General features: G+C 35.6%; 2 protein-coding genes across 3 annotated transcripts in view; one reads left to right on the forward strand and one right to left on the reverse strand.

Annotated features, from left to right (window-relative positions):
- GLCE (glucuronic acid epimerase) overlaps positions 1 to 27,980 on the forward strand; it is a 113,530-nt gene that overhangs the window by 42,961 nt on the left and 42,589 nt on the right. The gene's annotated exons all lie outside the window — the stretch shown is intronic.
- Positions 6,365 to 7,116, reverse strand: LOC131999286 (peptidyl-prolyl cis-trans isomerase A-like). Its single transcript, XM_059372075.1, has 2 exons — positions 6,799 to 7,116; positions 6,365 to 6,586 (listed from the first exon to the last, which is right to left on the reverse strand). Exons 1-2 carry the CDS (start codon positions 7,114 to 7,116, stop codon positions 6,365 to 6,367), a joined length of 540 nt encoding a protein of 179 aa, XP_059228058.1.

Here is a 27,980-nt window from a genome sequence, read left to right on the forward strand (position 1 = left end):
CAGAATTCTTCTTAATCATGAAATAGGAGAACAGTTCTTTGACACTGATCAAGCAAGGAGAAAGTCTTCTGCCATCTGTGTTGTGGCGTGCTCTGCTGTTGTTTTAACTAGATAAAATTCTAATTACTGTTAAACAGATTGTTTATGAGTTTTTTTTTAATATTTTAGAGCAAGTATATAAATATAAAGAGGCAAAGAAATGGTTCCAGATTTAAAAACAAAAGGCTTTTCCTTTGAAAGTAAGTTAATCTGGATTTGACATGCTGGGTTGTTCAATAACACATTTCTGTGTATGTCCTCGGTACTGCCTGTTGCAAGGAAATTTGCAGTTTTATTATAATCATTCTGTGGGGCAATCATGCACTCTGGTAGGATGCTGACTGAGCATTGTAACTAGAAAATAGAATTTGGGATTGGTAAACAACACATCTTGTTTCAGGATATCCCTTCCTTTAAACAGGGTATTTTCCTTCGTAAAGACAGGTACCAGCAGCATGAAGTAGAAGAGTTAATAGGAGATTGTGGTCAGATTGAAGCATTTAAGGATTTAAGATCTTTGAAAGAGTGTCAAGGTGATGACAAGAGGCTATACATTCAGGTTGCTAGAGTAGAAGTTAAAGGAGGTGCATTTGTTTTCTATTGCTACAGTGGCAAATCACTACAGGCTTTGTGGCTTAAACAACAGAAATCTATTAACATACATTCTGTAGGTCAGGAGAGTCCAGCTGGGCTAAAATCAAGATTTCATCAGGATAGGATTCTTTTCCTTCCAGTTGTAGGGCTGACATCCCAGTTGCCTTACTGGCTTTCCCATAAGGACCCTTCTCAGACCTTAAAGACTACCCTCATACCTTGACTTATGGCATTCTTTCCTCTATTTTAAAAGCCAGCAACAACAGGTCAAGTCCCTTTCACATTTAAGGTATTTCCTCCTCCTTCTTCTGTCTCATCTCTGTGATCCACTTTTTGTCTTCCTCTTCACTTTAAAGGACTTTTGTGGTTGATTAGATTGGACCCACTTGGATAATTTAGGCCAACCTCCCCATTTTAGCTTCCTTAATCTTAATAATAACTGAAAATCTTTTTGTCATGTAAGGAAAGCTAGGCTGGGGGTAGGAGTGAAAGGAGAAAAGGACATCTTTGGAGGGCTGTTCTGTCTGTCAAAAGGGGCTAAGTCATTGAAGTCAAGGAAAGCAAATATCAGTATTGACATGGCTGTTGAAAATCTTTTTCCAGCAAATAATTTCTGATTACTTACATTGTGCCAGGCATTGCAATAGGCACTGGGGCTATAGTGATAAATAAGACAAGACACATTCCCTGCCCAGCCTGTATGTATATAGCAGCAAACTTAGAGCAACAAACAAACCAGAGCAGTGCTTTATAAAGTATTCTTCATGTTCTTTGTATTTACATTAAGTTCTTTGAAAACAGATACTAGTGTTCTTTGTTTTGGTCCTTTCCTCATCCCACCACTAGACCAGTGTTTTACATCTTATGTGTTTAACAGATACTGTTCACAAAGGCTTACTTTGGTTTTCCTTTGCATTGTTAAGAATCTGATTTATCTCTTTTCTGATATTTTCTACTCTAAAAGCAGTGAGGAATTTTGAGTTCAGTCCAGACTAAGATGGCAAGTTAAGATTTAATCAGATTCCTGCTGAAGAATTTTTAAAAGGATTTAAAAATTTTCATGTACTCCATCTTCCTTTCCTGAGTTAAAACTCCAGAGTGGTAGAGGCAGCTTTACAAATGCTGTCATCATATAAATTGGCACTTTTGCTTTATTTCTCCTGGGTTCGACAGCCAAAAAGTACCTACCCAATTTTTAAAAAATCAGCAGTTCTATTAAGCCCTGTATTCATCAATAGATAGTAAAAAATTGCCAACCCTGAAGCACATTAAAATAAACTTCTCAATCTGGCTTTTCCATGGATAGATAGCCTATTAAAATAATGGGAGAAAATGAGTGAAAGAATAAAAATAAAATAATGGAAGAGATAGACTATCTGTTTACTATGCCTAGAGCTATTTTCTTCATATACAACTCCCTGTGTTCTCACACTGTGTGCTGTCAGTCTGTTTTTTGTGAAAAGCCATAGGATTCTTACCAGTTGTTCAAAGACTTTAAAAGACAATTCTTAATTTTTTCAGTGATAGTCAAGGTTATTCTATGCTATGTAATGTCCCAGAGCAGCAATGAGGAACTTTAGTAATGATGGGTTGAAATAAACATTGGTGTGTGAGTTTTATAGATAATATACCAGCATTAATTTTAAACTTGATCATCACAGAACTTCTTATCAAAACAATTGGCAAGTGGTTAAATATATTTGTTGCAAAGGTGTGAGCTCCACAGCATACATGTCACATAGGATCTTAAGACACCTTCTTAATTTTGGTACACACAGAACTCCAACCAAAATTCCTTCCTGATTCTTTTTTTTTAAATTAATTATTTTTATTAACATACAATGTATTATTTGCCCCAGAGGTACAGGTCTGTGAATCATCAGGCTTACACACTTCACAGCATTCACCATAGCACATACCCTCCCCAATGTCCATAACCCAACCACGCTCCCCCCCCCCCAGTAACCCTCAGTTTGTTTTATGAGATTAAGAGTCTCTTATGGTTTATCTCCCTCCCAACCCATCTTGTTTCATTTTTCCTTCCCTACACCAAAGCCCCCCACTCTGCCTTTCAAATTCCTCATATCAGGGAGATCACATGATAATTATCTTTCTCTGATTGACTTATTTCGCTCAGCTAATACCTTCTAGTTCCATCCCGGTCATTGCAAATTCCTTCCTGATTTCTTTGGCAGTTAACATTATTTATGGATATCTTATCCATATGACTCTTCATGTCTCCAAACAAGTAGCCTAAGTATATTTACACAAAATTTCATTTCTGATAAAAGAAATTTTAGAACAGTAGATGAAAAATTCATTTCATTTGCTTATGTTAAGATGGGTATTGTCCTATTAAATTTGCATGATATTAATGTGGGTTGAGGAAGGCGATAGCTGCTTTTGTTTTATAGAGGTGTTTTAATGCACTGTAATCATGAAAGCATTAATGGGCTTTTTCTGTGGGCTTTTTGTTTTTATGCTTCAGTGGGCTTTTTTTTTTTATGCTTCAGTGAGTGTCTAGGAAAGTGTAGCATCCGGTCAGATTTCATTCATATGCAAAAATTCTTATTAAATGGAAACTTTTGGCGTGCCTGAGTTACCTCAGTCCATTAAGTGTCTGCCTTTGGCTCAGTTCATGATCCTAGGGTCCTGAGTTCAAGTCCCATGTCGGGCTTCCTGCTTAGCTGGGAGCCTGCTTCTCCCTCTCCCTCTGCTCCTCTCTGCTCCTCATGCTTGCTCACTCTCGCGCTCTCTCTCAAATGAGTAAATAAAAATTCTAAATAAATAAGTAAATAAATTTAAAAAATGGAAACTTTTGAGGAGGCTGGGAGTATAACAGTACAATAATAAAGATAACTGAGGTTCTTTTGATTTTTGTAAAAAGAGAAGGGAAAAGATCCTCTGGTTTTGGTCATTAAAATGTAGTATTGACTTAAATACATGCAATGCCACAGTGAGATGAAATTTACTGACTTATCGAAGCTTTTGACAGGTATATTTGCATCTTTAGACATCAGATTTGAATTATTAAAGCAGCCTTTGTTTAGTAAATTGAATGTTTACTGAGAAGATTACATGGAAGAATATGCATACTGATTTGCAGTAGGTGCAGTTTTAGCTGGTGTTAAAACTAAACTGGCCTTAGTGAATTCGTACCCTGGTTACACAGAAATGGCTTCAGTTTGAAAGGATATGGTTTCAGAAGTTATATATTTTTCCAAATGTGTTTCTGGGAAGAATAAACCTAAATTCTTGAAGCAGGCCGTTTCACTTCTAATTGAATGTAATACTAGGAAAACAAAAAGCCTTAAGGCAAAAACTGTTTCTTACAGAGGTTTTTGTTTTCCATTTGAAATTAGTGCAGTTGGAGATTGGCTTTTTTTGAAAAAAAACAAAAACAAAAAACAAAAAACAAAAAACTCCGATTCTTTTAAACAAAGTATAGCAATGTAAAATTGTTGCTAAATTTACTAGCACAACTGAGAACAATTGTCTTCTTTTAAAAAAAGTAATTAGTGAGTTTTATTTAAATAAAATAGTTGCCTGAATAGGATTTTAAAAAATAACACCTAAGATAAACCTAGGAATCAGATTAAATAATAATAAAAGGTGTTTTCAGGACACGTAGTGCCTTTCTACTTAGATTTTAAAATTTAAGCCAATTGTTGTGTATGGGTTTGAATGTTTTGTTCTGTGTGTATGTGCAGTATAATGAAAGCTTGTAGTAGTGCTGTATTAGTTCAGGTAAAACTCTTGGAGAAGCGTAGATTTCTGAAATATTATGTTATCTGATTTACATTTTTGCTTCACCTTCTTATTCAAGTAAAACAATTTTTGCCTGATAATAAAGGTGGAAACAAATGATTATGTTTTACTCTCCAATGTTAGAATGTTCTCAATGCATTTGAAGTAGAATTAATTACATTTTTTTCCTTCCCTGGAATTCTCTGGCTATAAATCATTTTTTTTTTAAATTAATGAAAGTTCTTTTATGATGCCCTTAAGCACCTGTCAAGATTTACTCTTCAATTAGGTAGGTTGTGATTAGACTCCTTTGCAGGTGATGCACTGACTAGAGGAATTGACTTTTAGGCTATTGATTCTATGTGTTAGGACTGAGCAGAGAAATTTTCATTTGTTTTATCTTAAAAGTAGCCAGAATAAATGAGAGGATTCTTATAGACTGTAAAACCCAAACTAAATATCCTGGAAAAATCTTCGTGACTTAAAGGTTATTTGTTTAAGTAGCAGAAATTAATTTTTTTAATGAACATGCAGTAAAATTGCCTCTTGGGCGTACAGTTGATGAACTTTAACATGTGTAGATTTTCATGTAACTGTCATCACAGTCAGTATGCAGATACCCAGATGGTTCCATTAGTTCATAAAATTCCCATATGCTATCTCTATGTAGTTTTGTTGGGTCCATGGTCAAAGGAGCGAGACTGATACAAAGCGAAGGTCAAGCAAAGCTTTATTTCACGCCAGGCATCAAGAATCAAACTGACCGGCAGGGGTCGTCTCTTGCAAAGAGGCGACCTCTCTCTGCCTTACAGACTAGCTTTTAAGGGCAAAGGCCATGTGGTTGGGCCTGACCACGCACAGGTGGCCAGTGAGATTGTAACACACAGAGAAAGCTGCGTAGTCATGCTAGGTCACATATAAGTGACCAATTGAATTACAGCTTACCTTAGAGTAGATATTTGACTTAGCCTATCACCTTGGTCAGAATTGGCACCCAAAAGGTGCCCAGAGGGTGGGGCCCATACTCTTTGGTAGCTGGGGAGACAGTATGCCCCCCTTCTGATTGGATACCTCCACCTGGCCTGACCCACCCCTGTATTTGGGCTTTGTTACCTGGGACTGGTTTCTGGGACTTGTTTTTAAGTAAATTCCCCGAGGTGTGGGGGCAGGGGCAGTTTAAGTTTTACTCCATAAACAACAAAATCACTGTTTAACCGGATAGAGCTGCTCTGGCTAAATAGGCCCTTACAGTTGTACTCTCTTTATCTCACCCTGGCAACCACTTTGTTGTTTAGTTTTATGTTTTCAAAAATGGCCACTAAGTGGGATCATAAAGTATGTAGCTATTTGAGACAGTTATACATGCATTTATTCAGGATAGTGCCTTAATATTTCATCTAACTTGTTTTGTATATCATGATTTCATTCATTTTTATTGCTGAGTAGTATTTGATTTATTGGATTTACCACAGTTTATCCCTTAATTCATTGAAGGACTTTGAGTTGTTTTAAGTTCGTGACTATTTTAAATAGGGATGTTATAAACATTTGTTTGTTGACTTTTGTGAATATTAAGTTTTCATTTCTCTTGGGTAAATACATAGTAGTGAGATTGTTGGTAATTGTATAATTTTACTTAATAAGAAATTGCCAAACTGTTTTCTAAATTGGTTGTACCACTTTGTAGTCCCATCAGCACGCCAGGCATCAAGAATCAAACTGACCGGCAGTGATTGTTCTAGTTGTTTTGCCTATTTGCCAGCACTTGGTAGGGTCATTCTTTTGTTAGTTTAGTTTTTATTTCATAATCATAAACTTAACTCTGTAATCCATCTAGACTTAGAGGGGAGTAAGGAAAACCTATAAAATTGTGGTGAGAGCACAAAGATTATAGGATATTTTAAACAGGTAAAGGTGAAGAGGTACTCTCATGAGCTACAGAAGGAACGGTCTGGTAGTTAAGATAAAACACAAGTGAAATTTATTACATTTGTCCATAGTCAGCAATGGTGATCATTTTGCTGGTCTTGCCATTCCTGGCTCCAAAGCACTCCATGGCTTTTATAGTATTCATGCCCTCCTTCACCTTGCCAAAGAACACATATTTGCTCTCCAACCACTCAGTGTTGGCACTGCAGATGAAAAACTGGGAGCTATTTATGTAGGGTTTAACATTTGCCATGGAGAAGATGCCAGGACCTGTGTGCTTCAGGATAAAATTCTTTTTTTTTTTTTTTTTAAGATTCATTTATTTATTTATTTGACAGAGAGATCACAAGTAGACAGAGAGACAGCCAGAGAGAGAGAGAAGCAGGCTCTCCGCTGAGCAGAGAGCCTGACATGGGACTCGATCCCAGGACCCCGAGATCACGACCCGAGCCGAAGGCAGCGGCTTAACCCACTGAGCCACCCAGACGCCCCCAGGATAAAATTCTTATCATCAAATTTCTCCCCATAGATGGACTTGCTGCCAGTGCCATTATGGCATGTGAAGTCACCACCCTGGCATGTAGATCCTAGAATAATCCTGTGAAAGCAAGCACCTTTATAACCAAATCCTTTTCCCCCAGTGCTCAGAGCACAAAAGTTTTTTGCTGTCTTTGGAGCTCTGTCTGCAAACAGCTTAAAGGAGACGTGGCCAAAGTGCTTGCTATCCACCGTGATATCCAAGAACACAATGCGGTGACCATGGTAGGCACAGGCAGCCCTGGTGCAGCAGCATCTGCAAGTGGTCATTCTTTTTAATTACAACCATTCTAATAGATTTGGAATGATATCTGATAATCATGATTTTAAATTGCATTTTCCTAATAGTTAATGATATCAACCACTTTGTTATGTGCTTTTTTGCTATACATGTATGCTTTTTGGGTCTCTCCAAGTCTTTTGTCCACTTTATAAAATAACAGACTTTATTGGGGAATAATTTTAGATTTGTAGAAAAGTTGCAAAGATAATATAGAGGATCCCTGTATGTCTCTCATCTTATAAAACCGAGACCAAATACATTCATCAAAATGAAGAAACCAACATTGGTACCTTAATGTTAACCAAATTATAAATTTTAAACTCAGATTTTGTCAGATTTTCCACGAGTCTCCTTTTTATGTTCCAAGGATTCCACATTGCGTTTACTATCTCCTTATTCTCCTTTGGTTTTTGGCAGTTTCTTAGTCTTCCCTTGTTTTTCATAACCTTGATAATTTTGAGTATTAATACTAGTGAGGTATTTTGGAGAATATCCCTTAATTTGTGTTTATCTGATGTTTTCTTCTGATTAGACTGAGGTTAAGGATTTTAGGGGAGGATATCAAAGGTATGATAGTGAAGTACCCTTCTCATCATATCATCTTAGGGAGTATCTGATATCATTTGGTTAAGGTAGTGTTTGCTAGGTTTCTACCCTGTAAAGTTATTATTATTATTTTTGTCTTTATGTCATCTGTTCTTTGGAAGTGAATCACTATTTCTAGCCTGCACTCAAGGAGGTGGGATGATGGTTTCATTTTATGGTTTGTCTACATATATTATTAGGATTTCTTCCATAAGAAAGTTTGTCCCTTACCTTTGATTCATTCATTAATTCTTTCATTCATTTAGGTTATTATGAATACTTATTTTTATACATTGGCTTATAACCCAATGAATGTTATTTGTTTTGTTGCTAAAATTATTTCATTGTTGAACCCTGTATCCCTTTGACATTTGTTGAATAGTGCCTTGATTTCTGGCACTACAAGATACTCCAAACTCATCTTGTATTTTCTCTACCCTATTCCTAGCATCAGTCATTCTCTGAGCTCTGGTTTCTTGTATTAGAGAATTGTGTTTAGAGACCAGTGTCTGGGTGCTGGATGTACTTCTTACTCTTGGGTTGTCACTGTTTCTAAGCCTTTTCAGAGGATAAAGGTGGGAATTATACATCTGTATGCTAATCTGTGTGTATGTACACATTATAATTATGTATTTATGTATTTGTGTATTATGTAAGCAGTATATATGTTAAGTTCATACCAAAGTCTGTGACTCTGCTCCAGTACCATAAGGTTCATTCTAGCCTTCTCTTTTTTGCTTAACTACTAACTTTTCTTGAGATGAGAAACCTGGCTTATTTACATTTTTGTTCCACCACAGTGTACATGTAAAAAGTAAATTTAGAATTAACCATTGCTATCATAAAAAATAAATTTACCAACTAGAGTACTGTTTTTATGTATGGGTCCTTTTGTATTTAGCCTTAAAGTTTCCGTTTAAAATACTGTTTTCCAAAGTTACTTAGGTCAGCTTATTTTCCTTCTAACCTCTTCAGTGGGGTGTTTGCCTTTCATTTGCAATACAGTCAGACTCATTTGTCACAGAATGCATTCTATCTTAAAATTTCCCTAGCATCTTAGTTGATTTTTAAAAATTTGCATACATTAAGGGTGCCTGGGTAACTCAGTGGGTTAAAGCCTCTGCCTTCCTCTCAGGTCATGATCCCAGGGTCCTGGGATCAAGTCCTGCACAGCATCAGGCTCTCTGCTCAGCAGGGAGCCTGCCTCCCCTCCACCCCCCACCTGCCTCTCCGTCTACTTGTGATCTCTGTCTGTCAAATAAATAAATAAAATCTTTTAAAAAAATTTGCATACATTAAAGTTCACTTTTTGCATGTGCAGTTCTGTGGATTTCGACAAATGCACAGGGTCATCAGTCACTATTCCAGTACCATACAGACAGTTTCATCACACCAAGTATTCTCCTATTAAACAGTGCTGGACCCAGTTAACAACCTGTGTATATGTGCATGTATAGGGCAGAGGAGTTCCCCACACCAACCAGCAGCTGGGTGTCCTACAATTCAACTAAATGTCTGACAAATCTACCCAGAGATAGTATCAGTTAAGGGCTCAATCCCATATGACTGTGCACTCCATACCTCAGTTCATATACCAGGTGCAAGCCGAGATTGTCGCCAGTGATTCTGACCAACAAGCTATCAGAAGTTCCAATGACTCCCTCCTTGGGTTTGATTAATTTGTTAGAGTAGTTTTCAGAACTCAAACATTTAACTTACTAGATTATTGGCTTATTAAAAAAGTATATAACTTAGGAACAGCCAGATGGAAGATAAGCCTAGGGCAAGGTATGGGAAAAGGGTGCAAAGCTTCTATGCCCTCTGAAAGCACACTGCTGTCCAAATGCCCATGTATTCACCACTTAGAAGTTCTCTGAAACCCTTCCTGTTGTGTTTTTATGGAGGCTTCATTACATAAACACAATTGATTAAATTATTGGCCATGGCACTTGATTCAGACTGTATTCCTTCTCCCCTCCCTGGAGGTTCATGGGGTGGAACTAAATTTCCAACTTCCTAATCCCAGGATTGGTTCTTCCAGAAACCTTCCTTCCTCAGTTACTTTCTGTAAATCCAGTTGTGGTGGAAAGGAGTTTATTACAACTAACACCCATTTCACCTTTATGGCTCTGAAGTGATTATAGGAACTGAGGCCAAGCTCTCCACTGAGCCCAGAGCCTGATGCGGGGGCCGTGAGATGATGACCTGAGCCAAAGGCAGAGGCTCAACCCACTGAGCCACCCAGGCACCCTACTGGGTTGTATTTTGATGTCATAGCTAAGAAGTCTTTACCTAGCTAGCCTTAGGTCACAAAAATTTTTGTCCTGGGTTGGGGGGGTTGTATAAAAAGTTTTATAGTTTTATATTTTATGTATCCATTTGAGCTAATTTTTAAAAAAGATCTTATTTATTTATTTATTTGACAGAGACACAGCAAGAGAGGGAACACAAGCAGAGGGAGTGGTAGAAGGAGAAGGAGACTTGCTGCTGAGCAGGGAGGGGGCTCTATCCCAGGACTCTGGGATCAAGACCTGAGCAAAAGGCAGGCACTTAATGACTGAGCCCCCCAAGTGCCCCAGCTTGACCTAATTTTTTATATGAATTGAGAGGTTTAGGTAAAAATTCATTTTTTTCTTTATATTGGGATGTTCAGTTGTTCCAACACAATATGTCAAAAGCCTATCCTTTTCTCATTGTATTATCTTTGAACCTTTGTTAAAAATCAGTTGGTCATGTTTGTGTGGAGCTATTTGTAGAAACTGTTCTGTTCCATTGGATTGTATCATTCCTCCAATTTCCTCTTTTTCATTTGTTTTTTAATAGCTTTGGCTATTTAGATTTTTTGCCTTTCCATATTAGTTTGAAAATCAGCTTGCTATCACAGCAAAAAATGCTGGGATTTTTATTGTGTTAAATCTGTAGACCAGTTTGGGAGAGAATTGACATTTTTACTATTTTGACTTTTCCAGTCTGTGAACTCAGTATATCCTTCTATTCACTTATGTCTTCTTTGATTTACTTTATCAGCATTTTGTAGTTTTTAGCATACAGATCCTATACATGTTTTTATCAGATTTTATACCTAAGGAATTTGTTTCTATGGAACTATTATAGATGGCATTATTTAAAAATTGGGGGGTTCCAAAGTGTTCGTTGTTTAGTATATAGAAATATAACTGATGTTGATCTTGTATTTTTTGACCATGATAAGTTCACTTATTAGTTCCAGGAGTGGTTTGTTTGTTTGTATTCCTTGGAATTTTTTGTGTAGACAGTAATGTTCTTTGCAAATAGGGACAGTTTTATTTCTTTCTTTTCAGTCTTACCAGTCTGGAGTTAACCTCTTTTTTAAATGTTTGGTAGATTTCATTATTGAAGACATCTGGGCCTGAAGAATTCCTTTTTTTTTTTTTTTGAAAGTTTTTAACTACAAATTCAACTTATCTAATACTTCTGTTCTGTGCAACTCATCCATACTATTCTAAGTGAATGTTTATAGTTTGTCATTTCAGGAAGTTCTTGAGTGTATGTGCATAGAGTTGCTCACAGTATTTCCTTGTTAATTAAATATTTGTATGATCTATTGTGAAATCTCTTCGTTTGTATTGATACTGAGAATTTATGTCTTCTTCCTTTTTGTCTTTGTCAGTCTTGCTTGTATTGATCTTTTCAAAGAGCCAGTTTAGGTTTTAGTTGATTTTCTGTATTTATTTGTTCTTTTCGATTTCACTGATTCCTGCTTTACGGTTTACTTCCTTCTACTTTTTAGTTTGCTCTTCTTTTTTCTATTCTCTTAAGATGAAAGCTTAGATTATTTCAGACTTTTCTTTTTTCTAACTTAAGTATTTAATGCTATAACATTTTCTAAGTAATGTGTTAGCTGTACCCCACAAATTTTGATATGTCTTATTTTTGTTTGGTTCAAAATACTTTCTGTTCCCCTTTGGTTCATGGATTACATACAAGTGTGTTTTGAAATTTCCTTTTCTTTCTTTGTCCTTTCTGTTATTGGCATCTACTCTAATTTTGTTACAGATAACATCCTTTTGTATGATTAAAAATTTTTTTTTGTAAAGGTTTCTTTTATGATCCAGCATATTATTTTTCTATTGCTGCTTTAACAAATTACCAGAAACAGTGGTTTAAACAGCACAAATTTTTTGTCTTACTGTTCTGGTGCTCAGAAGTTTGAAGCCTATTTCACTGGGCTATATTCCAGGTGTCAGCAAGATGGTTACTGCTTTCTGAAAGGTCAGTGGGTTAATATATTTTCTTATTCCTGCCACCTTCTGAAGGTGTTCACTTTTCTTGACTCCTGGCATCTTTCAGTACTGGCTTACTAGTTATGCTATTATAGTTAAAGAATGTTTCTTTTACTATTCTTTTTTGACTTTCCTTTAATTGGTGTGTTTAGATCTTTTACATTTAATGTAATTATCGATGTATTTGAATTTACCTCTACCATTTTCTTGTTCTTTTTTTCCATTTGTTGCTCCTGTTTTTATCTATTTTCCCTTTCCTGCCTTCTTTTGGAGTATTTGATTTGTCTCTGTCTCTCTCTCTCTCTCTCTCTCTCTGTGTGTGTGTGTGTGTATGTGTATTGGCTAGGTATTCCATTATAATTTGTTGTTTGTGTTTTTATAGTTTGTTTTTTAGTGATTGCTCTAGAGATTACAGTGTGCTTTTCAGTTTACTTAGAATCAAGATTTTACTACTTGATGTGGCAGATAGAAACTCTACCAGCATACAGTCCCTTTACCACCACCCCCCCACTTTATACTCTTGTGTTATATATTATGTTATATGAAATACATTGAAAGCTCCATCACACAATGTTATACTTCGGGCTTTCAACTATCAAACATATTTAGAGAACTCAAGAGGCTAAGAATGGTCTATTATATTTAATTATATATTTGACAATTACATTGCTCTTCCTTACTGATGTTTCAAAGTTCCCTTATGGTGTTATTTACCATCTGTTGGAAGAATTTCCTTTAGCAATTCTTTTAAAGCACTCCTGCTGTCAAAACATTCTTTAAGTTTTCCTTCATCTAAGAATGTCTTTATTTCACTTTTATCACTGAAGGATATTTTTGCTGGCTATGGAATTCTGGGTTGACAGTTCTTTTCTTTCAGCACTTTAAAAATGTTCTACTTCCTTCTGACCTGCATGTGTTCTGAAAATAGATGCACAGTCACTTGAACACTTTTCCCCTCTAAGTAATACTGAATTTTTCTGGCTGCTTTCAAAACTTTCTGACTAAAGTTTTCTGAGGTTTTATTAGTATCTGGCTGGTCATATATTTCTTCGTATTTATTCTGTTTGGAGAATCTGCTGAGCTTCTTAAAACTTTAAGTTTGTCTCTGAAAAAATCAGCAAATACTGAACTCCTCTCTTGTTGGGATTCTAGTGTCACAAATGTGGGATTTGAGGCACTCATCTTTTTTTTTTTTTTTTAATCTTTTTCTCTATTGTTCACATTGGGTGATTTCAGTTCATCTGTATTAAGTATATTGACTTCATCTTTGTCATCTCTCTCTCTTTTTTTTTTTTTTTTTTAAAGATTCTACTTATTTGAGAGAGAGGGAGAGAAAGCAAGTGAGAGAACAAGAATACAAGTGGCAGGGAGGGACAGAGGGAAAAGGAGAAGCAGATTCCCTCCATAGCAGGGAGCCAGACTTGGGACTAACTTGGGGATCATGAGCTGAGCCAAAGGCAGACGCTTAACTTACTGAGACACCCAGGTGCCCTGTAATCTCTGTTCTATTGAGCTCATCTAGTGAGTTTTTAATTTTAGGTTATTGGTATTTTTTCACTTCTGGAGATTTGTATTTGGTTCTTTTTTTAAAAATCTTCTTTTTCTTTTTTGAGACTTTATATTTTCCATTTGTTTCAAGAATGTTTGCTTTTACTTGGTGAAGCATTCTATAATTGTTGTTCTCATATCTTTAATATCTTCCTCAGATAGTTCCAGCATCTGTATTTTCTTGGTGTAGGCATCTTTTCTCATGCAAGTCGAGATTTTCCTTGTTCTTCATTTGCCAAGTAATTTTGGGTTATATTCTGGGCAGTTTGGTATGTTATGAAACTTTGCATCTTGTTCAAATCCCATGTAGAATGTTGATATATTTGTTTTATAGGCAGATAACCACATTAGGTTAAGACTGCAAGTTCCTATTGGCTCTGTTTACAGTATTAGTTAAATTTTCAAAGCCTTTGCCATGTTATTTGGATCTGTCCTACATGTGCACCACACTTGGGTCAGTCTGGAACTTGGGTAGTGGTCTGTATTATAGTTCAAGTCTCAAAGTCTGTTATATACTTGTTTGGGTCAGATCCACACATAGGCTGCTTGAGAGTGAGCCTGGGGAGTTCATAAACAACTTGAACCACTGCTTTCCTAAGCTTCTTCTCTGGGATCTCCTAGTGATTTCTAATTCCCTGGGGCTCCCTTTTCTATTCTCTGACCAGAAAGGTGGAGCTTTATTTATTCTTCTCTAATGTGCATTCCCTACAACTGTGCCCATATCCAGGGCCAAGTAGCAGAACAACAGAGAAAAAGCAAACAGAGATTCACCATATCCTCTTGGGACGACAGCTCCTCTAATCACAGAGGAAGGTTTCCCCTTCCTCAGAGTTTTAGGATCCTAATGGGCCTCCATTGCCACAGCTACTACAGGAGGCTGAACTTGAGAGAATGGGGGAGAGATTTCCAGTTTCTTTTGGGTAGATCCCTTTCCTTCTCCTCTCCAACACTAGACAGCTTTTACTGAAGTTTTTTCTGTACTAATGTCCACTTCCAGGCCTTCTGGGGCCTCTTTTATAAGGGCACACTAATCTCATTCATGAGGGCTCTCCTCTCATGATCTGATCACCTCCCAAAGGCCCCACCTCCAAGTACCATCACAATGGGGGTTAGGATTTCAACATACATTTCTGGGGGGACACAAACATTTGATCAGATTTTTTAGACCCTGATGATGTCATTGTATAGTCTTTAGGGTTATAAAGAAACTAATACAGAAATGAGCCTTTAAAGTTTATCCTCACAGGAGATAATGCAAGAACACATTACTTTAATTGATCACTATGGGATTTTCTTAAACTTTAAGTGATATATTTCTTAAAGCCTTTTAAAACAACATAGTTGTTTTCTTTTCTTGCAAATAAACTCTTAAAAAGTTTTATTCGCAAGATTTGCTATACTTTTGAAAGAGAGGAATAAAGGCTTTTTTTTTTAAGATCTTTTTAAAACAACTTGTTACTTTAGAATTATTTTAGATGTGGAAATAAGTTCTAAAGATAGTATGTGGTTTTTCTATATTATTCACTCAGCTTTTCCTATTGTTAACATATGATGTAGCCTTGGTACAGTGATCAAAACTAAATAATCACCATAGACTACTAAACTATGTACTTTACTAGAATTTCACCAATATTTCCACTACTGTTCTTTTTTCAGGATCCCACATTACATTTATTTGTTATATTTCCTTCATTTCCTCCAATTGTTGACAGTTCCTCGGTCTTCCCTTATTTTTCATTCATACTTTGCAAGAAGACTGATCAAGTAGACATTTGTAGAATATCATTCAATGTGATTTTCTCTGGTGTTTTCTCATGGTTAAAGTAAACTTAGATGGGGTGCCTGGGTGGCTCAGTGGGTTAAAGCCTCTGCCTTCAGCTCAGGTCATGATCCCAGGGTCCTGGGATTGAGCCCCGCATCGGGCTCTCTGCTTAGCAGGAAACCTGCTTCCCCCTCTCTCTCTGCCTGCCTCTCTGACTACTTGTGATCTCTGTCTGTCAAATAACTAAGTAAAATCTTTTTTAAATAAATAAATAAATAAAGTAAACTTAGAGATTTTGGAAAAGAATGCCAGAGAGGTGATGTGTCCTCCTCAGCATATGATAACCAGGGGTTATATGATGTCAGCATGTCTCATTACTGGTGATTTTATTAACCCTTATCACCTGGTTATAGGGGTTTCTGCCAGATTTCTCCACTGTAAATTTACTATTTTTCCCTTAATAAATGTTTTGGGGGAAAATGGGAAGTTACACAAATACCCTATTTCTTTTTAAAAATTTGGCCACTAATTTTAGCATTGATTGGTGGATCTTGACTGAAGCAACAATTAGTATGTTGTTTTGTTGGTGATTTATCTATTTATTTATCTATCCCATGCCTGTCTTCTACATTTATTTATTTATTTTAAAGATTTTATTTTATTTGACAGAGAGAGATCACAGGTAGGCAGAGAGGCAGGCAGAGAGAGAGGGGAAGCTTAGCAGGGAGCCTGATGTGGGGCTGGATCCCAGGAACCCGAGATCATGACCTGAGCTGAAGTCAGATGTTTCACCATCTGAGCCATCCACGCGCCCTCTTCTACATTTATTAATTATAATTCTATAAGAAAGAGTTGTCCTTCCCCACATTGATTTATTTTATTTAATCATTTATTTATATCCTCACATATTGATGGATTTTTATTTTATTCTCTGGATTAGGATCAGTACTAGTATTGATACCTTTTGTTGCTCAGATTGTTTCAGTTTTGGCCACTGGGAGCCCTTTGGAGTTTGCGTCTATGTCCTTTCAACAGGTCTTTTGTTGTTCTTTCCAGCCATTTCTTACTCTCTGGCCCCGCAAGATGCTTCAGGCTCATCGAATATTTTTCCTCCCCAGGCCTGAAATCACCCACATTTCCAAGTAGCCCAGGTCCAGCTTATTGGAGAATAGTATTTAAAAGCCAACATCTGGGTGCTAGGTGTGCTCATTGCTACTCAGGCATTAACTGCTTCTAGGCCTTTCAGAGCTAGGAAATGTATGCATGTATACTAAGCCAAATATATACACACATCTGTGTTTATTTCTGTATGTACTATCTGTATATATATAAAACATTATTTGATACTGATTCTTCCATCTCTAGTCTAGCACCATAGGGATTATTCTAGCATTTTCCTTTTGCTTATTTGTAACTTATTTTGCCCACAGTGAGAAACCTGAGTCTCATCTGCAGTATAATTATATATTTACTATCCGTGTATGGTGGTTTCAGAATTGCTACCCATACTCCTGTGAGAAACAAATTTACCAGAATACAGTGTTTGTGTACAATTTTTTCTATCTTTATTCTCACAGAATCCAGTCAAAATGCCTTTTTTTTTTAAAAGATTTTATTTATTTATTTGACAGAGATCACAAGTAGGCAGAGGCAGGTGGTGGCGGGGTGGGGGGGGAGCAGGCTCCCCACTGAGCAGAGAGCCCGATGCGGGGCTCGATCCCAGGACCCTGAGATCATGACCTGAGCCGAAGGCAGAGGCTTAACCCACTGAGCCACCCGGGCACCCCAAAATGCTCTTTTCCAAAGCTTGTTAAGTCAGGTCTTTTCTCCCATATCCCCTTCAGTCTTCTATGTCATTCATTTGTCATACAGTTAGGTTCAATTTATCGCAGTTTGCTTTTCATCTTCAGTTTTCCAGACTCTCTGGTTTGGTTTTTTAAAACACTTATATTCAATAAAATTCACTCCTTGTGTTATATAGTTCTGTGGAAATGCACAGAGTCCTATATCTGCTAACAAGAGTTCCATCACCCACAAAATGTTCTTGTGTTGCCCTTTCGTAGTCAACCCCTTTTCCCACCTCTCCCAAAGCCTAGCAAGTACTTATGTCTTTAGTTAGCTTTTTCCAGAATTTTGTATAATTGGAGTTTCATAATGTGTAGTCTCTTAGGACCTGCTTCTTTCACTTAACAAAATGCATTTAATATTCATTTATCTATTGTATAAATCACTAGTATGTTCCTTTTTATTGCCATGTAGCATACCAGAGTTTGTTTATCCATTTACCTGTTGAGAGAAATCTGGGTTGTTTCCAGCTTTGGGCAATTACAAATAAAGCTACTATTACCTTTCCACAAAGGGTTTTTTGCTTGTTTGTTTTGTATTTTTTGTGTGGTTTTTGTTTGTTTTCACTTGGGTAAATACCTAGGAGTGGGATTATGGACTTTAAATATATATTCAATTTTCTAAGAAACTGCCAAACTTTTTTCCAAGTGGCTATACAATTTTGCATTCTTATCACCAGAGTATGAGAGTTCCTAATGTTCTGTATCCTCTTTATTAGCACATTGGTATTATCAGTTCATTTTTGTCTTTTCTGTTCTAATGTATGTGTAGTGGTTTTAATTTGCATTTCCTAAATGACCAATAATGTTAATATGCTATCCATATTTGTGAATGGGTAGCTGGTCCCTTTTATTTCTCTTGATTTTCTCCTTTTGTGATCAACCAGGTGGATAGAGTCTTTTCCAATATAGTTTTTTTTCCTTTAAGATTTTATTTATTTATTTAATAGAGAGAGATCATAAGTAGGCAGAGAGAGATTGGGAAGCAGGCTTCCCATTGAACAGAGAGCTTAATGTGGGGCTCGATCCCAGGACCCTGAGATCATGATCTGAGCCAAAGGCAGAGGCTTAACCCACTGAGCCACCCAGAGGTCCCTCCAATATAGTTTTGATTGAACTACTTGCTATCATCTCTGGCTATTTAGCTATATTTTATAATAAATACACATTTCCATATATGAGTTTGGCTTTTTGTACTTACTATAGTGGAACGAAGGTAACTTTTTATATAGCTGAGTATTTGAATGATAATTTCATTATTGTCTAAAGCTAGATTGCTTTATGAGAATCTATTCATAGATTACGTCTGTGACTAAATATACTTGCAAGGCAAGGGAAAATTTAGTAAATTCTGCTAGTGCTAGAGGTTGCTTTGGATTGACAAATGTCACTGGTAGAAAAAGAAATCTTAAGGTCTTTGGTGAGATCTTTCTCCTTTTAACTGAACAAGTAAACCTGATACTTTCTTGGGATGTCTGTCACTGTATTCAGCCTTTGTTATATTCTTATAACTAATCAGTTAATATTAGGTAAAGAATTAGGAATGAATATTTTTAAATTTGCCCCAATTTACATAAACATTTAAATTGACTGCTTGAAAATACGATGTTGCTTCATTGAACTGGATTAATGAAAATGTGTGGAATACTCATCATCTACTTTCTTGCATTTCAAAGACTACTATTAAAAAATCCTGTAATTCAGTAACTGAGTTTTTAGTTTGAATTTAGCTTCTAATGGAATAAAATGAAGGCATAAAGTTTTAGTGACTGATTTTTATCCTATTGGAGCTTTATATTCACTTTTTCTGTTTTGTGAAGGCCTGTGTTTAATCTATTAGGCTAAGTGCAGGGATGCCAAGTTATTTAAATAGATTTTTCTGTTTCTATGCTATATAAAGTCCTTTCGAGAATTTCATAGAATGTATGCTTAAAATACGTATAAGCCTTAAAGGATAACGTTCCTGTCACATCATATCAGTTGGGTAATTATGATTTTATTCTGTTGATAATGGATTCTAGTTAACAAAGGGAGTTATTCCCAATTTCAACAGGAGAAAGGCAGCTTGATGAATATTTTATTTACATATTCAGATTATGAAAATAACATTATTAGAAGTCATTACAAATGGGAAGATGACTTTATTATCTACTTTAGAATGAGCCTATCTCTTTAAATAATCTGTTTGGTAGTATGATTACATTACTGATTGTAGTGGCTGAAACCAGAGTGGTGGTTACTATTATGATCAATAGCAGTCTGAATTCAAAGCAGCAAATTTTATTTATTTATATTTATTTAAAGATTTTATTTATTTAAGACAGAGAACACTCGTGAAAGTAAGGAGAGTAGCAAAGGGAGAGAGAGAAGCAGACTCATCACTCAGCTGGGAACCTGACATAACTGCCTGAACCACCCAGCCATCCCAATCACCATTTCTGAATTTGGGGAATTGAGGAAGTTTGGAGTTTAACTTCTTTTGAGCAGCTGTTCTTTGGTTGAGTCCAAACCAGGTCCTTTTATTTCCATGTTATTTAACTTGGTCCTCACAATTAGCCTACATGGTATGTATGATTACCCACATTTTACAAATAAAGAAAATTTATCCAAGGTAACACAGCTGGTAGTGGCAGAGTCAGAATTTGAACCCTTGTGTTTTTTTGTGTGTTTTTTTTTTTTTTTTTAGCTAAGTGTCAGTGCTTATCCGTTATACTATATTGCCTCTCCTAATACTAGAAAAATAATGAAAATTATTAGAAAATCTCTCCAAAGTATTAAGACTCTTGGAGAGAAACTAATAATTAGATAAGCCTTACATCCTCTCAGCCTTTGTAGTGTTTTCTTCAATCTTAAGGGGCTTCACTTTTGAAAGACTTATTTTATACATGTTATATGAGGGAACCACCAACAGAACACTTATCAATGGTAATTATATGATTAAGTCTCCAATATGTGTCTCAAAAAATATCTCTAATGATATTAGCAATATTATTAACTTTCTTGAAGATAAAATCATGTGTGAATCAGAAATAAGTACATGTATGAATTGCTGTTAGTAATAAAAATATGTATCTCAAAAATTGATTTATAGTACTAGAAACTTTTAATCTAATTAAACTCTTATAAATGATACATAGTGTAACAGTTGCAAAACAAACTGTTGTATAGCTTGGAAATAATACTTTAAACTGGTCAATAAACTCATTTTATGGTAGATCAATAAATTCCATTTGTGCAGTGATTAAGCTGTCTTTATCTTAATGGTATTTTACCCCGTAGTAATGTTATACTGTCAAATTAAACGACTATATGTAGAATTGTGACTTGTAAGAGTTTTTAACATATTCGTTGTATTAGTGGTCTTATTGTGTATTTGTAAATTCATCTATAGGCGAGTCATTAATTATTTAGTATTTATCTCTAGCATACTAAAATTCTCAAATCAATAAATGTAGAAAATATTTCAAATATGATAAAATAATATGGGAAATTGTTTCAGTATATATAAGCAGTCAAATTATAGATTTTTTGTTTAAAAAAGTGCTGAATATTTGTTGATACTTGGTAAGAAAAAACTCCAGAATTCATTATTTCTTTTGTTTTATTGTTTTACTTTAGGGCAAAATATAATATTAAGTAGGATGATGTAAAAGCATTACCTGAGTCTATTTATGTATTTACTTACTTATTATTCATTTTGATGTTGCACATAGATCAGTACAGGCAGTAGGTTGAAATGGAAAACAGACCCTTAGAATCTAATCAGCATAGCTGAGTTCTTTTTTTTTTTTTTTTTTTTTTTTAAAGATTTTATTTATTTGACAGATAGAGATCACAAGTAGGCAGAGAGGCAGGCAGAGAGAGAGAGAAGCAGGCTCCCTGCTGAGCAGAGAGGCCGATGTGGGACTCGATCCCAGGACCCTGAGATCATGACCCAAGCCGAAGGCAGCGGCTCAACCCACTGAGCCACCCAGGCGCCCCGCATAGCTGAGTTCTAATGTTGGTACAGCCAATACTAGCTGTGTGACTTAGGACAAATCATTAAACTTCCTTAGATCTAAACTCCTTTTTGTCTGTAGAGTAATTGGACCGTGGTTTTTAAGATTATTCCCAGGCCTATGATTTTTAGGCCAGAAATTATGTCAGTATTAAACTTAACATGGAAGGTAGAGTTGGTCTGTTTTTTGTAAAAATTAAATTAAATTACAATTAAATAGGGACTTTTGTTTTTTATTTTCAGAATGAGCAGCCCAGCACAACTCTGCTGGTGAAATTAAGTGCCTATGGTATTATATATACGTATAGTAACACAATATACATAAAAAAGTCTGACTTTTGATGTCAGGAATAACATTAGCCAAATATTTTTTAAGCTTTTCTTTTTTCTTTTTTTGTAGAAGGAGGTAAGGAAGAGTTTGTTTATTTGGCCCTCTCTATGGTTGGCATAATGTGGAGTAAGCTCTTTGTACTGGAGGTACCTATAGTACATTAGGTATCTTTGTATCAGCTCTCATGGAATTCCCTGTTGTCTTAGTCAAGATATGTGTTCTTTACCACAGAGTTCAGCATCTAATTATATATGGTCTTATATTCTAAATAATTTGTTAATAATGATTATAAGGTTTTAAACAACAGTTGTAATGCTCTTGTCTTTATGTCTAAGTGCTTATTTAGGTGTTCACTTGATTGGATCATCATGTATAGGAATAATACTGTTTTGTGGAGTAGTAAAGGTTTTGAAACTTCGGTAGACATTAGGTTAAAAGTATATGAACAACTTCTTGTGATATTTAAAATTTTGAACTTTGACTTTTTAATTGAAAGTTCTTTCTCTCACTTTACTTCTTTTTTTCAAGCAGTGGATTGTGGTGGATTTACTAACACTTAATACTTTCAGTGTGCCTGGCACTGATCTAAACCCTTTACATACATTAACTCATTTAATTCTACTGTGAAGTAGTTATTCTTTAAACCCATATGATATATGAGGAAACTGAGATGTAAACAAGTTAAATAACTTTCTTAAAGACAGAATTAATAAGTGACAGGCCAGGATTCAAACCCAGAAGGACAAGTTAGAAGCCTGAATTCTTAATTAGTATGTTGCATAGCTTCCCAGTGTTTTAGGTAAAGTTTTGGATTTTAGTTGGAATTAAGGCTTTAAATCCATCAAGACACACACACACTCACACACACACATTCACACACATGCGTACTCATTTCAGTTCTTTGTTATTAGATGTACTGATTAGACTATCTTGTGAACATGACATTTTCTGTTGCTAAACTGCTTATCTTTAGGTGACTCGGATAAGAACTAGGTCTTTGACACAAATACCACTTTTCTTCCAAACTATTTACATTTTAGAGCTATTTCATGACCAATAAACTTGATTTTAGCAAAGTTCCAAACACTGTTCTTGTTGGAACTGTCAAACTAGATAGAATTTTGAATATTAAGTAGACATTGAAAATGGAATATTTTTGTAAAGATCTCATTAATCTTCCAGTCTGTATAAGCCCTGTCTGTCTCACAAATGTACAGTGCAGAAGATAGGAATATCTAAGGCAATAATATAGCCAATCAGTCACTTTTTAAATGCAGTATTTTTTTGTTGTCCACGGTGTTTATTGCAAAAACAGTAATAGGAATAATGGGGTCATTAGAGGAAGGCTAAATTGCCAAGCAGGAAAGTTTATACTACAAGGAATTCTAACCTTAGTGAAAATCAAAACATGGCTGCATGAAAACTTTATAAGGACTTCATGCATATTCCTTATCTGTAAATAAGGACTTTAAATACAGATTTCCTGTCTTCATTGCTTCTCGGCCTTTTGGCTAAGATCAAGTACAGATTTCCTGTCTTCAGTCACAGTAAGCGTACTAGCTAATTAGTATTTTCTTGAGTGCATGTCAGTAGAAAAATTACACATACACACACACCGCACCTATAAAATTATTGCTTACTTAAATCAATGGCAGTTAATTGTTTAAGTGTAATTTGAGTTAGTAGACCATGCTGAGCAAGAAATAAATTTGTTTTGCTAAGTTATTTAAAAGTGTTGGAAATATTTGTTATTTCCCCAGACCTTGATTATCCTGACTTAGACTAATTTGTATGTGCTATAGTAAGAGTATCCAATTTATCATGAGGGACCCCCCCCCATTTATATAAAAGATACTTTGGGAAGAAAACATCAGTATTAGTGATATATTAGTGAAGTGTTAGTGAAGCCCTGTAACAACACAAGTCACTAGTCTTAAATACTAACTGCTCATTATAGACCTGATACTAGACTCCCTGTTGAGCATTGAGCCTGGTGTGTGAGACTTGATCCCACAACCCTGAGACCATGACTTGAGCTGAAATCAGAGTTGGATGCTTAACCGACTAAGCCAGCCAGGCACCCTTTTGTAAGTTTTAATAATAAGTTCTATTTTCCTAAGGATTTGTCCATTTCACCTAAATTCTCAAATTCATTGGCATAAAGTTATTTTTAAAATCCTCATATTGGGGCACCTGGGTGGCTCAGTTGGTTAAATGTTTGACTTTTTTTTAAAGACTTTTCTTTTTTTTAAAGATTTATTTATTTGACAGAGATCACAAGTAGGCAGAGAGGCAGGCAGGCAGAGAGAGAGAGAGAGAGTGGGGAAGCAGGCTGCCTGCTGAGCAGAGAGCCCGGTGCAGGGCTCAATCCCAAGACCGTAGATCACGACCTGAGTCGAAGACAGAGGCTTAACCCACTGAGCCACCTAAGCACCCCAAGTGTTTGACTTTTGATTTTAGCTTAGGTCATGATCTCAGGGTTGTGAGATCAACCCCTCATGTCAGGTTCCACATTGAGTGGAGTGAAGATTTTTTTTAAATCTTTAAAAAAAAAAAAAGTTCACCATGATAAGTAGAGTTACCATACAAAATTACTACAATATTATTGACTATATTCCCCATGTTGAATTTTATAGTCTTGTCAACTGAATTATTTTATAACTGGAATTTGGTACCTCTTAATCCCCTTCATCTTTTTTGCCTACCCTGCACCTTTCTCCCCTCTGGCAACCAAAATTTGTTCTCTGTATCTATGAATCTATTTTTGTTTTGTTTTTGTTCATTTATTTTTTTAGTTTCTACATATGAATATAATCATACAGTATTTCTTTCTTTGACACATTTCACTTTATATGATACCTTCTAGGTCCATCCATGTTGTTACAGTGGCAAGATTTCATTATTTATGTCTGAGTAATATTTCATTATATATATATACCGTATCTTTTTTGTTCATTCATGTATCAGTGGACAGTTTGGTTGCTTCCATATCTTGGCTATTGTAAATAATGCTACAATGAACATAAGAGTGCATGTATCTTTTTGAATTAGTTTTTTCATTTTGAGTGGAGAGATACCCAGAAGTAGTGTCATATAGTGTTTCTGCTTTTAATTTTTTTTAAAACCTCCATACTGTTTTCCATGCTGACTGCACCAATTTATGTTTCCACCAACAGTGCTTGAGGGTTCCCTTTTCTTTACATCGTAACACTTGTTATTTATTGGGTTGGTTTTTGGTTTTGTTTTGTTTTGTTTTGTTTTTTAATATACTAGCTATTCTGACAGCTGTGAGGTGATATCTCAGTATGTTTTGATTTGTGTTTCCCTGATGCTTGTGGTGTTGAGCATCTTTTCATATGTCTGCTGGCTATCTGTATGTCTTCATTGGAAATACATCTATTCAGGTCCACTGCTCAGTTTTTAATCAGGTTGTGGTTTTTTGGGTATTGAGAGTTCATATGAGTTCTTTATATGTTTCAGTAGGTTTCCTTTAAATTTGCTGATGCTTTCCATCACTGTGAAAAAGTTTTTTAGTTTGGTGTGGATCCAGTTGTTTATTTTTGCTTTTGTCACCCTAGGTTGAAGAACAGATCCAAAAAAATATTAATGAGACAGATGTTTAAGAGTTTATTGTCGGGGCGCCTGGGTGGCTCAGTGGGTTAAGCCACTTTACTTCTTTCCTGCTTGTGGTTTTTCACTTACTGGGTAAAAGTCATTCCAGGGTGATGATCTCTGACAGAAGAGAAACTAATGGGGTAAGCCCATAGTTTTTCCAAGCCACAGTACTGCTAAAGGCCATCTAAACAGCCCAGGAGTCTCACATGATTGAGTTTGGGGTTCAGGGATGACAGGCTAGGATTTTGAGAGCAAAATATTGGAAAGTCAAGGACTATAGAAATGGAGAGCTCCAAGGACCTGGAAAGTGCCCTTTCATGTCTTTCACTATCATTCTTTGTGTACTTGTGTAATAACTACTCAACAGTAGAAAGAGTCACTGAAGGAGTAGGAAGAAAACTCCTCAGAGATGACAGAGAGTAAGGTAGCCACACTGTCCAGAGTGGAAAGACCTAATAGAAAAGCATTGCGGTAGACTAAAAGCTATATTAGCCCTTCCTTATCTGTGGTTTTACTCTCTATGGTTTCATTTATCCATTATCAGCTGTGATCCAGAAGCAGATGGTTCTCTTTCTGATGTATCATCAGGTCAATAGTATCCTAATGCTTCATCACAATGCCTATGTCATTCACCTCACTTTCATCACATAGGCATTTTTTATCATCTTATGTCATCACAAGTATGAGTATCATATGATATATTGAGAACAACCACATTCACATAACTTTTATTATGATATGTTGTTATAATTGTCCTATTTCATTAGTTTATGTTGTTAATTTCTTAATTTGCCTAGGTTATAAACTTTATCAGAGGTATGTGTATATAGGAAAAAACATATAGGTTTTGGTACTATCTGTAATTTCAGTCTTCCACTGTGGGTGGAAGGGAGGACTTCCCACAGATGAAGGGGAGACTGTTGTACTCTGATCCCACCTAACAAAGTTTAAAAAATAAGCCTTGAAATTATCAAACTGTTTCCTAGCCATTGAACTATTCCCAGAACAAAGCACTTAAAGGAATTAAAAAAATCCACACCAGATGTTCCAGCAATATCACTCCTGGGTACTTATACAAAGTAATTGAAATCAGGATCTTGAAGAGAGATTTGTGTTTATGTGTTCCTTGAACCATTATGTACAGAAGCCCAAGAGGGAGAAGCAACCCAAATGTCCATCAGTGGGTGATAAGGAAAATGGTGGTATGTACATACAGTAGAATATTATTCGGTCTTTAAAAGAGGAATTCGGTCATGCAGCAACATAGATGAAACTTGAGGATATTATGCTAAGAGAAATAAGCCCCAGAAAGACAAATACTGCATGATTCTACTTATATGAGATATCTAAAGTAGTTAAACTCATTTAAGCAGAAAGTTAAAGAGTGGTTGCCAGTGGCCGGAGCTGGGGGAAAGGGGGAATTGCTGCTTAATGGGTATAAAGTTCAGTTATGCAAATTGAAAAAGTTCTAGAAATCTGCTGTACAACATTTTGCTTATATTGTAATGTACACTTAAAAATTTGTGGATAAAATAAATCACACAAATTCATTTGTCAATTTATATTTGCTATAAATACCATTTCTGCTTTAAAACTATGCAGTATATCCATATAGTGAAGATTAAGCATGAAAGATAAATATATTCATAACAAATTTGAAAAAATTCAATACCCAAAAATGTAAAATTTGTAATGTCTCGTATCCTATAAAAAACTACCAGACATTCAAAGAAGCAGAAAATATTGCCCATAACAATGACAAAAATCAACGAATAGGAAGAGAGAAAGATAACCCATATGATCAAATTAGCTGACAAGAACATTAAAGCAGTAATTATAACTATGCTCTTACGTTCAGGAGAGTAGAGGAAAACAAACATGCCAATGTGAGACATGGGAGTTATTTTTTAAAAAGCGTGACCCAAATAGAACTTCCAGAGATGAAAAATAAAATTTCTGAAATGGAAAAATATAGCAGATGAAATTACCAGATTAGACATTGCAGGAGAAAAAGATGAGTTAATACTTGAAGACATAGCAATAACAACTATCTGAAATGAAATACCAATAGGAAAAAATAGTTGGAAAAAGACATATCAGTGAGCTGTGGGACACATCAAGCACTTTAACACAAGTATAACAAGTTTCAGAAGGAGATGGGAGACAGAAAAAAATATTTCAGGAAATAATAGGTAAATATTTACCAAGTATGACGAAAATGCATGTCCATAGTTTATAGTTTACAAATTTGCAAGCAGAAGAATCAGGTACAATGATTAAATTGTTGAAACCAGCGACAGAAGTCTTGAAAGAAATCTTAAAAGCAGCCAGAGGAAAACATACCATTTTAAATATCAGATGAACAAATATATAAAAATCACTACAGATTTGTCAGAAACACTGCATGTCAGAAATGACATCCTTAAAAGTACTGGAAGAAGAAAAACAGTCAGAACTCAACCTGGAACTCTGTACCTGGCAAAAAGGATTTTCCAAAAATGAAGGCAAAATAAAAGATAAAGCTGAGAGAATTTCTTACACTATAAGAAATGTTAAGAGTAATGTGCTTTGGTGAGTGCTGTGAAATGTGTAAACCTGGCGATTCACAGACCTGTACCCCTGGGGATAAAAATATATTATATGTTTATAAAAAATAAAAAATTTTAAAATTTAAAAAAAGAAAGAAAGAAAGGGAGAGAGAAACCAAGAAACAGACTTTTAACAATAGAGAGCAAACTGATAATTACCTGAGGGGAGGTGGTGGGGGGAATGGGTGAAATGGGGGATGGGGATTAAGGAGTGCACTTGTGATGAGCGCTGGGTGATGTATGGAATTGTTGAATCACTATACTGTTCACCTGAAACTAATATAGCACTGTATAAAATAAAATTTAAAAAACCTAAAAT

Source organism: Mustela nigripes, chromosome 13 (assembly GCF_022355385.1).
Source record: "Mustela nigripes isolate SB6536 chromosome 13, MUSNIG.SB6536, whole genome shotgun sequence".
Lineage (NCBI taxonomy): Eukaryota > Metazoa > Chordata > Mammalia > Carnivora > Mustelidae > Mustela > Mustela nigripes.